Source organism: Palaemon carinicauda, chromosome 6 (assembly GCF_036898095.1).
Source record: "Palaemon carinicauda isolate YSFRI2023 chromosome 6, ASM3689809v2, whole genome shotgun sequence".
Taxonomy (NCBI): domain Eukaryota; kingdom Metazoa; phylum Arthropoda; class Malacostraca; order Decapoda; family Palaemonidae; genus Palaemon; species Palaemon carinicauda.
The window spans coordinates 115,100,837-115,118,100 of NC_090730.1; the positions used below are offsets into that span (position 1 = coordinate 115,100,837).

The following is a 17,264-nucleotide window of genomic DNA, read 5'->3' on the forward strand; positions in this document are numbered from 1 at the left end:
CCTTCAGACTGTCGAAAGATTCGCTAGAGCTAGAGGCTTTTCGAAGGAGGCAGCCAGTGCGATTGCCAGAGCTAGAAGAATTTCCACTCGTAGAGTCTACCAGTCTAAGTGGGAGGTCTTCCGAAGCTGGTGTAGAGCCAATTCAATATCCTCTACCAATACCTCTGTGATCCAAATAGCTGACTTCCTTCTTCATCTTAGGAATGAGAGATCCCTTTCAACATCTACGATTAAAGGGTATAGGAGCATGTTGGCCTCAGTCCTCCGCCACAGGGGTTTGGACTTGTCTTCCAACAAGGACCTTCAAGACATTCTCAAGTCTTTTGAGACGTCTAAAGAACGTCGTCTTTCCACTCCAGGCTGGAATCTGGACGTAGTCTTAAGGTTCCTTATGACATCTAGGTTCGAACCTCTCCAGTCAGCTTCCTTCAAGGATCTTACCCTCAAGACTGCTTTTCTCGTTTGCCTTGCAACAGCTAAGAGAGTCAGTGAGGTTCATGCCTTCAGCAAGAACATTGGTTTCACAACCGAATCAGCTACATGTTCTTTTCAGCTTGGATTCCTAGCAAAGAACGAGCTTCCTTCACGTCCTTGGCCTAGATCGTTCGAAATACCTAGCCTCTCCAACATGGTAGGTAACGAACTAGAGAGAGTTCTTTGCCCTGTCAGAGCTCTCAAATATTATCTGAAGAGGTCTAAACCTATTCGAGGACAGTCAGAAGCCTTATGGTGTGCCATCAAGAAACCCTCGAGACCCATGTCCAAGAATGGGCTTTCGTACTATATAAGGCTTCTGATCAGAGAAGCACATTCTCACTTAAAGGAGGAAGACCTTGCATTGCTGAAGGTAAGGACCCACGAAGTAAGAGCTGTAGCTACTTCGTTGGCCTTTAATAAAAACCGTTCTCTGCAGAGCATTATGGATGCAACCTATTGGAGGAGCAAGTCAGTGTTTGCATCATTTTATCTGAAAGATGTCCAGTCTCTTTACGAGAACTGCTACACCCTGGGACCATTCGTAGCAGCGAGTGCAGTAGTAGGTGAGGGCTCAGCCACTACATTCCCATAATCCCATAACCTTTTTAACCTTTCTCTTGAATACTTTTATTGTTGTTTTTATGGTTGTTACGGTAGGCTAAGAAGCCTTCCGCATCCTTGGATTTGGCGGGTGGTCTATTCATTCTTGAGAAGCGCCTGGGTTAAAGGTTTGGTAGAGGTCCTTTAGTAGGGTTGCAACCCCTTGTACTTTGGCACCTTTGGGTTGATTCAGCCTCCAAGAGGAACGCTGCGCTCAGTAAGGAAGACGAACTTTAAATAAAAGGCAGAGTAACGGTTCTATTCGACTTCCTTACCAGGTACTTATTATTTCATTGTTATTTGAGATAACTGTTATATGAAATTTTGGGATACTTAGCTATCCTTTAATCATGTACACTGGTTTTCACCCACCTCCCTGGGTGTGAATCAGCTACATGATTATCGGGTAAGTTTAATATTGAAAAATGTTATTTTTATTAATAAAATAAATTTTTGAATATACTTACCCGATAATCATGATTTAATCGACCCTCCCTTTCCTCCCCAGAGAGAACCAGTGGACCGAGGAATAATTGAGGAGGTGTCAACAACAAATGATTGAGTACCTGGCCACAGGTGGCGCTGGTAAGTACACCCCCTTCTAGTATTGTGATAGCTGGCGTATCCCTCCATAGAATTCTGTCGGGCAACGGAGTTGACAGCTACATGATTATCGGGTAAGTATATTCAAAAATTTATTTTATTAATAAAAATAACATTTTTCTATTTTTCATCAACTTGAGTTCAACATTTTCAGTATACGAACTTCAACCGTTGGCGTTTGTTTCTTTAGGTCATAGATAGTTGTTGTTTCATCACCAGACTCCTCAGTTAGATTCTTCATGTTTGTCGCTTTCAAATTTTTCAACAATTTTACTTTTTCAGTATAGATAGAAATGAATACTTTCACTTTTTCTTTTCATTGATAGTTATAAGAGTATCTACAAGCTCTTTCACCATTTTTAATATATTTCAAACCACGGAGCACAGGAAAGGCTGTTGTCACAATAAATAAGGAGCTAAGCAAAAATGGCAGTAATCACAATAGATAATGAGAAAAGGTGTTACTATGCAAACTGCTAACAGTAAAGTGATACTGTAGGGGAGGTCACGTGACGGAACTCGACAGTTGTACTTGGTGGAACCTTCCCAGCAGCACTTCAAAAACCATTGTATTTTGAATAAAGGTTTCCCATTATTTATCAGAAATTTTCCCTACCCAACTCATCTGTTACCTTGTAGCTAGCTAACAACAAACTATAACTAAGTCTACTATTAGAATGGCCCTAGAGCCTGCATTGGCAGTTGCATGGAACTAGAAGATCTATTGATCTGCTTTGGAGTGTCAGAAAGCTGCATGAATGCACATTTAAGCTATTGTATAGTACTGTAATTGGTTAGTGTCTGGGAAAAATCTGTTATTTTATAATGTTTATTTGTGGTTAAATTCCTAGGATAAAAAGCAAATGCAATTGGTAGTGAAATGGAGAAACATAAATTCCAATAAAATGGCAGTGAAACTTAAAATAGAATAAGAATTCTGGTTCAGGTAAATTTTAAAAAGGGAGTGAAGATTATAATTTATCATATAAAAGATTAGAGAAACTTTTTTTGTAGTTTCTCCATGTGAATATGTTCTTCCTTTAGCAACAAAGACAAGATCTTGAGACTTCATTTTTTCCTAGTGTACATCTTAGATGACCGCGGAGGTAGCAGCAGTAGGGGATTCAGCATTATGAAGCTTCATCTGTGGTGGATAATGTGGGAGGGTGGGCTGTGACACCCTAGCAGTACCAGCTGAACTCGGTTGAGTCCCTTGTTAGGCTGGGAGGAACGTAGAGAGTAGAGGTCCCCTTTTTGTTTTTATTTCTTTGTTGATGTCGGCTACCCCCCAAAATTGGGGGAAGTGCCTTGGTATATGTATGTATGTACATCTTAGATTTTAGCTATTTTTAAGCAAGTTGGTGTCTTTCCTGCAATTGAAGATGAAAAAGAAGGATTGGAAATTTTCATAATTTTAGTTTTATATTCGTAAAGGTGAATCAAAAGAACAAGTTAAACTGTGATATGTTGATTTACTTAAGAACTGTGTGGTGTAGGAGAATGTTTATAAGAGTGATATGGGAAGAGTAAATAATGACTAAACACTGGGAGGAGAGTCTAATTGTCTCCATATTTAAGCAGCAAGGTGATGTCATAGAATGTGCTAACTACAGGGGAATTAAACTAACAGAGTATGGTTTTAAAGTTTTTGAGAAGGTACTAGAAGAGATATTGTAAATATCTGGAAGCAGCCAATATGGATTCATAAAGGGAAAAGGGACAGTGGATGCTATCTTTATAGTAAGACAGCTACAGGAAAAATGTACAAGAGGGAAACCAGAGCACCCTCTGTGCTTTTGTAAGTCTAGAGAAGGCTTATGATAGAATCCTAAGGGAAATGATGTTTTGGTGCTTGAGGATGAGGAAAGTCTCTGCGATGATGAGTAGGATGGTTGAGATGATGTACAAAAGAACAAGAACAAAGGTAATAATAGCAGTTGGGGAAATAGAAACTTTTGAAGTTAGTGTTGAAATACACTAGGGGTCAGCATTAACTCTGTTTTTACTTGTGCTGGTCATGGATGTGTCAAGTGAAGAGATCAGAATGAAGAGTTGTGGCAGTTGAATATGGTGATGATTTGGTGATTACCACTGATAAATATGGAAGACTTATAGAGCAGCATTGTAGAGTAGCAGAAGTTTTTGGAGAGGGGTGTCTTAAGGGTACTTGTGGATAAGACTGAGGTTATGGTGAGCTTTAAGAAGTAGGGACTGTATAACCATACATGAAAGTAGAAGCTCGCTTATGAAATAACTGACACAGTTTAGATACTTGAGTATCTACTATAAGTGAGGAGGGAGGATGTGAGACTAATGTCGAGAATAGGATAAAAGCAGCCTTGGAAAAGTTGAGGGAGGTAGCAGGAGTGGTATGTGATATGAAAATGTCGGGCAAGTTAAAAGTCAAGATCTATAGCTTAGTGCTAAGACCTGTGTTAATGTATGGATCGGAAATTTGAATTCTAAGATGAAAAGAAGAACAAAGCCTGAGAGAACAGATAAGAATGCTGTGGGAGTTTTATGGAAATATCACTGCTTGAAAGATTGGAACATGAAGAAATAAGAAGAATGGGAGGTTAGTAAAGATTACAAAGGTAATGAGGGACAAGACTGAGATGGTATGGGTAAATTTGAAGGATGGATGGTTTGGAGGGAGGAAGTGAAGATGGCTTAGGAAGAACCTGTTAGGGGGGAAGATTTAGAACAAGATAAGAGAATTAGATGGCAAAATAAAGTGAAGGATGATCTGGAAAAAAAGAGGTTTGTTGGAAGAAGCCATTAACAGAAAGCATTAGAGAGGGTGCATGAAGCAACAGATCCTTTGATATAGGGATAACAGTAGGAAAGAAGAAGACCCTTTGTAGTGAATGGTAGATATGAATTACATTATGTGATGATGATAAAAAATGCTACTTTTGATTTTTTTCATTTCTGCAATTTTTCTTATCCATTTTTTCTTAAATTGCAGATCATCAAGGATCCAGAATGTGGCAGTCCAAAGGATAAATTGAGAGTTTTCTTGATATTGTATCTGTGTTCCAACAACATTACTGATGCAGAGTTCAATGAGTATGTAACAGCCTTGACAGAAGTTGGTGTTGACACTAGAGCCGTTGCCTATTTGAAGCGCTGGAAGTCACTTATGAAGGTTAGTTGTTGTTGTTGTTGAAGGTTAGTAGTTTTTTTTATTTTTTTTTGTGGTGTTGGTTGTTTTTTTTTTATTGTTCCATAACTCTTGAGAATTAATCCAAAAAGTGGTCAGGTGAATTTAAAAAAAAAAAAAATTTGGAATTACATTCTTTTATTTTTCCTCATTTTTTCCTATTGTTCAAATACTGTATTTGCTTTGAAATAAATGTAACTTTGCATATTTGCTCTATCCAAGATGGAATAAATTGTAGCATAACTTACAATTAGAATTAATTTATTATCTCTACGAGGACAGTAGCAGTATGCTGATGTCCTGGTATGTAAACTTTTAGAAATAAACACAAGGGAACATGGATTTACACGAGCAAAGATCTGGTAGTACACTATACCAAAATGCACTCCCTTTACAGGACAGTCAAGATGGTTTATTGTCTAGATGAGTAAGAAATATAGGATTGAAATAGTCAAGTTAATTGTAACAATATGTAAAGCAGAATATTGAAAAACAATAAAAATATATTTGAAACATTAAGGAAAATATAGGAACAAGATACTGTAAAAGTAAAAACAGTTATAAATTATTTGTAAGTGAATGAGTAAGTGAAGTTGATAAACTTCTGGCAGTTACTTGCATATGAGCAAAATGGATAACAGGTTTACATGTTCATTAATCCAAACTTCCTATTCTAACCATAAAATACTGTTTCTTGTATTAATTATAAAGTAGTAAAACAAGACAATCAGGTCCCACAGAGATTTTTATGTGACTATCCATGGGAAGATACTATCCTCATTTTTTGAGGTAGGGAAAAACTGTATACCGAGAATTGTCCCCTCCAGAAAACACATCAGTAGTCACTGTTTTGTAACCATAGTTGGTCTCATACCTAATGTAATGCTTTCATAAAAAGGTCTGATGAACTATCAAGAGAAGCAGTACAGTACAAACTAAGAGTGCCACCAATCTGAGTAAGTTGGACACCTCGTACATTCTCGTTTCTGAAATGCTTGCTTTCCCAAGACGAAACTACATGATTGAACACTTAACATAGCGAGGTTCAGATGTTCACCGTGCTTGCTCGACGGTACACAATCAGACGCTATACATTGTTCTTTAGCGGCATTCTGGTCACAGAACTTTGAGCATCTGCTTCATTCCTACTCTTCCATTTCACAATACAGTGGAAGAGAGCCCTATGATGGTTCTCAGTGTTTGTTTGTGATACAAGATTTTACCTTCATGGGTTGCTTCACTCTTGTCCTCCACAATCCGAGTTCCCTACATGAAATTTATGATCGGGAAATTTACTAAAAGGAAACCTTATGATTGTTTATGACGATCAAAAACCTCACAATTGTTTACCGTGATTGGAAACCTTGCGTTCACTTACAGCTCACAGGAACCTTACGGTTTCTTGATATGATCGGAAATCTTACGATGATTTGGAATGATCAGATTCCTTACGATTATCGTTATATTCTCGTGTAAAGGACTACCTCGTGTAAAAATTTTCTTTAAAATAAGACTTTTTATCATATACTCCATGTAATAGGCAAACAGCAATTTCAAGGCCAGCCTAATGTTACCATACTTTTATTATAGATATTTTACCAGACATGTTATAAGCTTTATTTATAATAACATCTTTACTAAAAACTCCTAGTATCATTAGTTATCACTTGCATGTGCAAATACGTTTGTTTGTTCCTTATGATCGGCGATGAAATGTAAACAAAACGTTTCCTTTTTTAGGCGGCACTTTTTAGGAAAAACATGATTCAAAATCACTCATTTCATTTATTTTGATTTTTTAAGGATAAAATAAGTAAAACAACATTATTGATAACATTATTATTACAAACCAATACTTGGTAAGATCTCTGTTACTGCAAAAGCTAACCTATACACAGATGTGTAAAGACATGTGTTTGTTCGTGATGATCAGCAATGGAATATAAACAGAGCAATGATTTTGGATTTAGGTGGCATGTTTAGCAAAAGCATGATATAAAATCTCCTTTGTTTAATCTTTTTGGATATCTAAGTATGCAGCAAAAGCATTTCATAAATAGGTTAGACAGAACAAATGATGATGCATCATTTAAAGATGAAAGTGCTAGTAGTGCAAAGGAAAGCGATGAAAATGCTCATTATGATGATGCTGTCCTGATGAATTTTTTTAGGCACCTTAATATTTCAAGTGACTTGATTTTGATGGTTTTTAATTCCAATTTTATCAAATAGTTTTTTCCTTTTTTTAAACTTGTTTGCATCATTGTTTTCCTGTATACCATATTATAAGTACCGGTAATCTGGAAATTTTGAGATTTCGAACAAACACCATCTACTGCCATCTATTGGCAAATAATATAAACAACTCTAGTTACCCGAAACAATTGGTTTTTGGTTATGGAAGTATTCTAATAAAGATAACATTAATTCTTATTTTTATTTTACTTAAATACACAACTACTGTACAGTACAGTACAGTATATGATTATACTGAGTACAGTATATTATATGCTGTTAAGTCAATCCTTCCTAACTACTGTGTAAGTAGAAAAATAAATTACAATTATGGAAAATTCTAGGTTTCGAGCTTTTGGACAATTAGGTTAGCCTATCGACAAAATTACTGAAAATATTCTTTTTTCAATATTAAACTTACCCGATAATCATGTAGCTGTCAACTCCGTTGCCCGACAGAATTCTATGGAGGGATACGCCAGCTATCACAATACTAGAAGGGGGTGTATTTACCAGCGCCACCTGTGGCCAGGTACTCAAGTACTTCTTGTTGACACCTCCTCAATTATTCCTCTGTCGTGCTTCCGGCAAGACGTTCTGGGATACGCTTATGTTCTTGGAGTATTTTCACGACTTTGGTGAAGTATTTCTCTTTGATTTCGGCTGTCGCTTTACTGGAAACTTCTATATTAGCTTAGTTAGCTTTTGGAATTAATTTGATTAATTATGGTGACGAGAGAGTATGAACTCTCGTTCACCTTTCAATGGCCGACCCTTCCCTTAGACGGAAGTGTTGGTGTCTAAGAGAGTATAGACTCTCTTTCTTAATTTTGCTTAACAAAAGTTATAGATTTATTTTATATCTCTCCGCCTCTTATAGGCCTCTTCGATTAACTTCCTTTTATTATAAACTCATTAAAATTAATTTTTATATTTGTTTATATTCGACCTTCCTAATAGTAGGCGGTCTTTTACCGAAGTTAATAAACTTTGAGCCCGTCATTTCGGTTTTACCTGTTAACATATTATACTATTTCCGCCACAGAGTTTGAAAGATTTTCTTTGACAGTCTCGTACTGTTTTCAAAGTTGAACTAACGTTTTGTTTTGTCTCTGCAGTTGTTGACGTTCAGAACGTTCAACTTGCACTCTATCGTTACGATAGAGAAAGAATGTTCACGGTTTCACGTTGCAGTAAGAGTAACCGTGTCTAGCGTTTTGTTCATTCTTTCTTAACTTAATGGTTTTGATCCTAATAAAGGAACTTTTCAGTTTTTTCCTTTAACAATAATATGTTTTAACGATATATATGATTGGGCTCTTCTCTCAGGTTCTAAGTCAAGAGAGAGAGAGAGAGAGAGAGAGAGATAGAGACGGAGGGAGAAAGAGGATAAACGTTTCATTCAAGCCTGCCAGGCGTACGAGTAACGTCGTTATCGTTTTTGCTCTTCTCCCTAGTCTCTTTAGGGGAAGAAACTAAACGTTTCTAGAGTGATCTAGTGTTTAGTCTCTTTCCAACCACTGAATTATCTTTCATTAGATTTTTCTGTTACATTGTAATTCTGTTTTCGCAATTACTAACTTTGAGAAAGGATAGAATTGCGTATTTCAGGTACAAACCACTTAAAGTTTCGAGTTCAGTGAAATAAGTGCAAACAGAAATCTAAGTGATAAGTGATTAGTGCGTGAGGGTACTTTTGTGCGCGCCAGTCGTCCTCCCAGTCCGGGACCTCTTGCAAGCTCCCAAGCCCAGGGGAGAAGCAATGTCGAAGGGCATAAGGGTTCAGCAGGCCTTGATCGGCGCACAGAAGTATTCTCGGTGGTTGTGGGCGTGTCTTACCGAGACCGTCACTCCCACCCGCAGACGATTGAGCCCTTATTTTGCTCGTCTGCAGAAGAGATTAGGGGAGAAAATAAAGGCAGAGTAACGCTGGTCTCAGGTCTCAAGACCTCTTAAACGTTAAGTCCAGACCTATGCCAGACGTACGAAGTTAAAGTTCACAACCCGAATGCAGTCATTGGGTTAGCTCTGACTCTCCTCAGTCATCAGTTGATTACACTCCGCCTAAGAGGAGTAAGGTTCTGCCACAACAGATCTCTGCTGTTAAGGCTTTACCTCAGCAGAACTTAGTGTCTGCCGACCCCAAGTTAACTCTACTGCAGTCCATACAGTCACAACTTTCGGTCTTGATGCGTGAGTGTCGGGCTGAGAGTGTTGCGCCTCCGCCTCCGCCTACACTCCCCCCCGCCTATGATCGCTCCGCCTGATCACAGTACCACCTGCCAGGCGTACGATGTTGTGAACTCTACTACAGTCCATGCAAGCACAGCTTTCGGACTTGATGCGTGAGTGTCGGGCTGAGAGTGTTGCTCCTCCGCCTCCGCCTACACTCCCTCCACCTACACTCGCTCCGCCTGATCACAGTACCATCTGCCAGGCGTACGATGTTGTGGACTCTACTACAGTCCATGCAAGCACAGCTTTCGGACTTGATGCGTGAGTGTCGGGCTGAGAGTGTTGCTCCTCCGCCTCCGCCTACACTCCCTCCACCTACACTCGCTCCGCCTGATCGCAGTATCACCTGCCAGCAGTTCCACCTGCCAGGCGTACGATGTTGAGCCACGTGCTGAGTTTGCTGTTCCCTGTGGTGTTCAGCCTCCGCCTTCCTTAAGGCAACCTTTACATTGGGATCAGGAGGATTATACCTCTCTTCCTCCGCCTCCACTTGCTGCTCCACCAGTGATGCAACACTCGGTTGAGGTACAACAACCTCTCCCGTCCATGAGTCAGTCTCCTCAGCTCTTGCTGCAGCGAGCTCAACCCTCCACAAGGCAAGCACCACAACACCTTAGCCTTGCGCCTCAGGAGCCTCAGCTTGCGAGACATTTACCTTGTTCTGCGCAGCCTCTTCCTCATCGCGCTCCGCTCACACCACAGGAACTGGAACTTGCTGCTCCGCTTCCGCCAACCGCTCAGCAAGCGCAACCCTTGGGTTCAACCACTCATGCTAGGAGTCAGCCTCCTCCACCCATGCGCCTTCCTTCTGCTTGTCTTTTATTCAGCCTTTGCAGACTGAGCCTCAGGTGTTCCCTCATCGGAGTCTTGAAGAGGAAACCACAACTATTGTTGTTCCAGCTCGTTCTGACTCTGCTGTTCAGCATACCTTACCTCCATTTTCATACCATGGTTTAAACCCCATGCAAGCATGCATAAAGCACTCTAGCACTGGTCATGGAATTTCTGAGAAATGTTAAACGCCATGCACACGCTCTGCTTTCCTTACAGCAGGCTCTGCTTACAGCAGGCTCTGCTTACTACATGCTCAGCATTCAGCATGCTCTGCATTCAGCATGCTCTGCATACAACATGCTCTGCATACAGCATGCTCTGCATTCAGCATGCTCTGCATACAACATGCTCTACATACAGCATGCTCTGCATACAGCATACTCTGCATACATCATGCTCTGCATACCTTACCGCATGCTTCTCAACACATCTTGGGTTGTTGCCAACTCACTAGACTGTCAAGCAGTTTCATAACGTTGCCTTCTAGTCTGCTGCTTTTGCACCAGTGAACCCTCACTCAGAGAACTTAGCTTTTCTAGGATAAGGTCCCTGTAGATGAGAAAGTTCTTTTCTCCCTCCTTCTGATATTCCCTTGAGGACTCTGTCATTTGGAGGGAGCCTTTAGCTGCATAACCTCTTATGGACTTTTATTTAAGCATAACATGCTTACAGGGAAGGTAATGGTTCCACTTCAGCCGCTAATCCCGTCTGTTACCACACCTGCTCCCATAGACCTTGAGCTGTGTTGCATGACATGCAGTCCAAGCTTAGTCCTTGTTAGAGGATTTTTTGTTTACGGAGTCAATGTGTCACGGGGAAGACGTTCAACAACCAACAGAAGGGACTTGTTGTGACGCAGTGCGGCAACCTCAGCAACCCGTTAAGGAGTTGTCTGTACGACCCAGACAGTCTAGACAGATTCGGGTTGTCACTGTACTTCCTCGCTTGCCCATGATTGACAGTTTACAGACTGTGCAGCAGTATCATGACCTTGTGTCCGGCTCCGTCAGACGACTGGCTTTTAAGAGCTCCCACAAGTCGTCGCTGTCTGGAGATTTTCAAATGGACTATGGATCTGACCAAGGAACTGGGCCTCCTGGTCAATTTTGAGGAGTCTCAGCTCGTTCCATCCCAGACCATTGTCTCCTTGGGTATGGATCTTCAGAGTCGAGCTTTTCGGACTTGTCCGTCGGCCCCAAGGATCTTCCAAGCCCTAGAATGCATCCAGAGCATGCTGAGAAGGAACCGATGCTTAGTCAGGCAGTGGATGAGTCTAACAGGGACACTTTCATCGCTGGCCCTGTTCATCGAGTTAGGGAGACTCCACCTCCGCCCCCTTCAGTATCATCTAGCTGCTCACTGGATAAAGGACATGACGCTAGAGACGGGCTCAGTTCCTGTTTCCGAAGAGATGAGGTCTACTCTAACGTGGTGGAAGAACAGCATTCTTCTCAAGGAAGGTCTACCATTGGCTGTTCAGACCCCCGACCACCGTCTCTTCTCGGACGCATCGGACACGGGCTGGGGTGCGACACTGGACGGACAGGAATGCTCGGGAACATGGAATCAGGAGCAAAGGACACTTCACATCTATTGCAAGGAGTTGTTGGCAGTTCATCTGGCCTTGATAAACTTCAAGTCCCTCCAGCTTAACAAGGTGGTGGAGGTGAACTCCGACTACACCACAGCCTTGGCTTACATCTCCAAGCAGGGAGGGACTCATTCGAGGAAGTTGTTCGAGATCGCAAGGGACCTCCTCATTTGGTCAAAAGATCGAAAGCTCACGCTGGTAACGAGGCTCATTCAGGGCGATATGAATGTCATGGCAGATCGCCTCTGCCGGAAGGGTCAGGTCTTCCCCACAGAGTGGACCCTTCACAAGAATGTTTGCAGCAGACTTTGGGCCCTGTGGGGTCAGCCAACCATAGATCTATTCGCTACCTCGATGACCAAGAGGCTCCTCTTGTATTGTTCTCCGATTCCAGACCCAGCAGCAGTTCGCGTGGATGCCTTTCTGCTGGATTGGTCCCATCTCGACCTGTATGCATTCCCGCCGTTCAAGATTGTCAACAGGGTACTTCAGAAGTTCGCCTCTCACAAAGGGACACGGCTGACGTTGGTTGCTCCCCTCTGGCCCGCGAGAGAATGGTTCACCGAGGTACTGCAATGGCTGGTCGACGTTCCCAGGACTCTTCCTCCTAGAGTGGACCTTCTGCGTCAACCTCACGTAAAGAAGGTACACCCAAACCTCCACGCTCTTCGTCTGACTGCCTTCAGACTATCGAAAGACTCTCAAGAGCTAGAGGCTTTTCGAAGGAGGCAGCCAGAGCGATTGCCAGAGCAAGGACGACATCCACTCTCAGAGTCTATCAATCTTAATGGGAAGTCTTCCGAAGCTGGTGCAAGGCCAATGCAGTTTCCTCAACCAGTACCACTGTAACCCAGATTGCTGACTTCCTGTTACATCTAAGGAACGTAAGATCCCTATCAGCTCCTACGATCAAGGGTTACAGAAGTATGTTGGCAGCGGTTTTCCGCCACAGAGGCTTGGATCTTTCCTCCAACAAAGATCTACAGGACCTCCTTAGGTCTTTTGAGACCTCAAAGGAACGTCGGTTGTCCACTCCAGGCTGGAATCTAGACGTGGTCCTAAGGTTCCTAATATCATCAGGATTTGAACCGCTCCAATCAGCCTCTTTTAAGGACCTCACATTAAAAACTCTTTTCCTCGTGTGCTTAGCAACAGGTAAAAGAGTAAGTGAGATCCACGCCTTCAGCAGGAACATAGGTTTCACATCTGAAACGGCTACATGTTCCTTGCAGCTCGGTTTTTTGGCTAAAAACGAGCTTCCTTCCCGTCCTTGGCCTAAGTCGTTCGAGATCCCAAGCCTGTCCAACATGGTGGGGAACGAACTGGAGAGAGTACTTTGCCCAGTTAGAGCTCTTAAGTACTATCTAAGAAGGTCAAAACCATTACGAGGACAATCAGAAGCCTTATGGTGTGCTATCAAGAAGCCTTCTTTACCAATGTCTAAGAACTCAGTTTCTTACTACATCAGGCTTCTGATTAGAGAAGCAAATTCTCATCTGAAGGAAGAAGACCTTGCTTTGCTGAAGGTAAGGACACATGAAGTGAGAGCTGTGGCTACTTCAGTGGCCTTCAAACAGAACCGTTCTCTGCAGAGTGTTATGGATGCAACCTATTGGAGAAGCAAGTCAGTGTTCGCATCATTCTATCTCAAAGATGTCCAGTCTCTTTACGAGTACTGCTACACCCTGGGTCCATTCGTAGCAACGAATGCAGTAGTAGGCGAGGGCTCAGCCACTACATTCCCATAATCCCATAACTTTTTAACCTTTCTCTTGAATACTTTTTATGGGTTGTACGGTCGGCTAAGAAGCCTTCCACATCCTTGTTGATTTGGCGGGTGGTCAATTCTTTCTTGAGAAGCGCCAAGGTTAAAGGTTGTGATGAGGTCCTTTAGTATGGGTTGCAGCCCTGTATACTTTAGCACCTTTGAGTTGATTCAGCCTCCCAAGAGGAACGCTGCGCTCAGTAAGGAAGACGATCTTATTAAAGGCAGAGTAACGGTTCAAGTCGACTTCCTTACCAGGTACTTATTATTTCATTGTTATTGTGGATAACTGATTATATGAAATACGGGATACTTAGCTATCCTTTAGTCTTGTACACTGGTTTTTCACCCACCCCCCTGGGTGTGAATCAGCTACATGATTATCGGGTAAGTTTAATATTGAAAAATGTTATTTTTATTAATAAAATAAATTTTTGAATATACTTACCCGATAATCATGATTTAATCGACCCTCCCTTCCTCCCCATAGAGAACCAGTGGACCGAGGAATAATTGAGGAGGTGTCAACAAGAAGTACTTGAGTACCTGGCCACAGGTGGCGCTGGTAAATACACCCCCTTCTAGTATTGTGATAGCTGGCGTATCCCTCCATAGAATTCTGTCGGGCAACGGAGTTGACAGCTACATGATTATCGGGTAAGTATATTCAAAAATTTATTTTATTAATAAAAATAACATATTTTACCTAAACATAAAAATATACAATACAGTATGCCATGATTAAAATGAGTATATTATATGATTTTGAGTCATTCCTTCCAAACTACTAACTTATTAATGAACAAAATGCAGTTAGAATAACCTAATAACAACACAACAGAAGTTGAGAAAATTAATATTTCCGTAATTTCAAAAGTATCTCGTTTAATGAGCGAACCCTGGCTTTTTTCATCCCAAACTAGTCTTAAAATTTTGCCCTGTACTTGGAAATATACGTGTTTAAAACAGTCGGAAACTTTACAGAACCTTATGACTGCTTACCACGCTCGTAAGCCTTTCGATTGCTTAAGGTGATCAGCAAGGTTACTTTAATCATGTGATTAGTAACCACATGATCTGGAACAAAGCTCTTTTCTTACTCTTGTTCCTCAGAAGATTATCACCTGTAAACCACTTCACTTGTTCCTGTTGCTTCCCAGTGCTCATGCTCGTATTACCAGCAATTTTGTCTTGTGCAGGACCAAGCACAGATACTGTTGGTCAGAACATTGCCAGCTGCCCTTGCCCCAGTCCTGCCTCTGGACTTTCTTTTGCAAAAGAAACAGTGCCTAACATAACCCCTCCAGCCTAGCTTGGACTGCCTGTGGGGGTTAGTTGATGATAGGTCCTCACCTTCAATAGTCCAGTAATCTTACACTGGATATGATGACGACTGGAAAAGGCAAGAAATGGTTTTGTCCCCTTCCAGTCCCAAGGCCACTTAGATCCCTCTTTCAGAAGAGAAGAGTCTCCAGCTGCTGCTCACCTGAAGGGAAAAGGGAGCTCCTCTGTCCCCAACCAGTGGCCTCCCATTCACTTAAGCATGATAAGAGTGTTACAAGTTCCTGTTGAGAACAGTTACCAATGGAGAGCCGAAAGCCCACCCACACCCCTTCCAAGGCTGGATCTCCGGTGCCTTTCCAATAAGGAAGAAACAGAATTTCAAAGACATGAAAAATTTTCCTCGCATGCCGCAGAGAGCGTGCACTTTTCTGTTAAAGAGTTCCCTGACAAGGTTAACCTTCATTCTCGTGTGTTCGCACAGACTTCATAAGAATGTATCCAATGTTCAGCTAAAAACACTCTTGTGAGATTCGTCTCCATAACTTATTTGTGCTTCTGATAAAGAGCTAACTTTTAAGGTGGACACTATCCTCTCATGCCCACCCCAGAGGGCACTTACAATTCTGAATAAGAGCTACCTCTTGAAGTGAACCCTTATCTTTGCACTTGTGCACCTTAAAGTGCATTTTTGCTTATGAAGAGGAGCTAACTCTTGGGGTTGGTTAACCCTCAGCCTCACACACATGCCCCAGATCGTGTCCACTCTTCTAAGGAAGAGTCTTTTAAGAGGTTGCTACACAATTTCCCCCAATAAAGCTAGTATGCTTACCTCAGATTGTGCCCACTTTTCCGAAAGAGAGCTCGCTTATAAAGTAATATTTTTATTTTCCCATGTGTAGCCCAGGTCTCCCCCCCACACATCAGAGAAGGAACCGTCATATGAGTTCTCTACTAATTCTCACTTACACATCCCCACACCATACTAGTTCTTCTATGGAACAATTCTCCCAGTGTGGATCCTCATTCCTGATGCATGAGTGCCATGAAGCAGTCACCCTTCAGAAAATGAATATGCCACAAAGCGGTTTTCTTTCTTTGGAAGATGAACTCGCCACAAAGAAATTTTCAGTCATCAGAAGATGAATTTGCAACAAAGCACTTGTCATTCTTCCAAAGATGAACTTGCCACAAAACCCTTGTCATTCTTCTGAAGGTGAACTTGCCACAAAACCCTTGTCATTCTTCTGAAGGTGAACTTGCTACTACATAGCACTTATTCTTTGGAAGATGAAATTGCCACATACCACTTGTCATTCCTCGGAAGATGAACTTGCCACATAGCACTTGTCATTCTTTGGAAGATGAACTCGCCACAAAGCACTTGTCATATTTTTGGAAAATGTACTCACCACAAAACACTTGTTTTCTTCTGAAGATGAGCTAGCTAAAAAGCACTTACCATTCTTCAGAAGATGAACTCTTCACAAAGCTCTTGTCATTTGTCAGAAAATGAACTCGCCACACACTACTTGAAATTCTTTGGAAGATGAACTCGCCACAAAGCACATGTCATTTTTGGGAAGATGAACTCGCCACAAAGCACTTGTCATTCTTCAGAAGATGAAATTGCCAAAAAGCACTTGTCATTTTTCAGGAGATGAAGTTGCCGCAAAGCATTTGTCATTCTTCGGAAGGGGAAATTTCTACAAAGCACTTGTCATTCTTCGAAAGATAGACTTCCCACAAAGCGCTTGTCGTTTTTCGGAAGATGTACTGGCAACAAAGTACATATTTTCTTCAGAAGATGAAATTGCTATAAAGCACTTGCCACGCTTTAGAAGATGAACTCACCACAAAGCACTTGTCATTCTACAGAAAATTAACCCTCCACAAAGCACTTATCATTCTTTGGAAGATAAACTTGCCACAAAAGTCTTGTCATTCTTCAAAAGATGAACTCTCCACAAAAATCTTGTCGTTCTTCAAAAGATGAACTTGCCACAAAGCACTTGTCATTCTTCAGAAGATGAACTTGCCACAAAGCACTTGTCATTCTTTGGAAGATGAACTTGCCACAAAGTGCTTGTCGTTCTTCAGAAGATGAACTTTTCACAAAGCATGTCATTCTACAGAAAATACACTTGCTACAAGACACTTGTCATTCTTCAAAAGGTGAACTTGCCACAAAGCTCTTGTCATTCTTCAGAAGAATAACTCGCCACAAAGAACTTGCCATTCTTTGGAAGATGAATTTTCTGCAAAGCACTTGTTATTTTTCGAAGGATGAACTTACCGCAAAGCACTTTTCATTCGAAAGATGAACTCACTACAAAGCACTTATTATTCTTCAGAAAATAAATTTGCTACAAAGCACTTGTCATTCTCTGGAAGATGAACCTGGCACAAAACACTTATCATTCTTCAGAAGATGAATTCTTCACAAATCTCTTGCTATTCTTCAGAAGGTAAACTTGCCA

General features: G+C 41.4%; 1 protein-coding gene across 1 annotated transcript in view; it reads left to right on the forward strand.

Moving 5' to 3' along the window:
• The window catches only part of LOC137642622 (sec1 family domain-containing protein 1-like), a 129,698-nt gene that overhangs the window by 74,266 nt on the left and 38,168 nt on the right, over positions 1-17,264 (forward strand). The window contains exon 10 of the mRNA XM_068375332.1: positions 4,649-4,828. Coding sequence (XP_068231433.1) covers positions 4,649-4,828 — 180 coding nt within the window. The remainder of the gene's footprint in view (positions 1-4,648; positions 4,829-17,264) is intronic.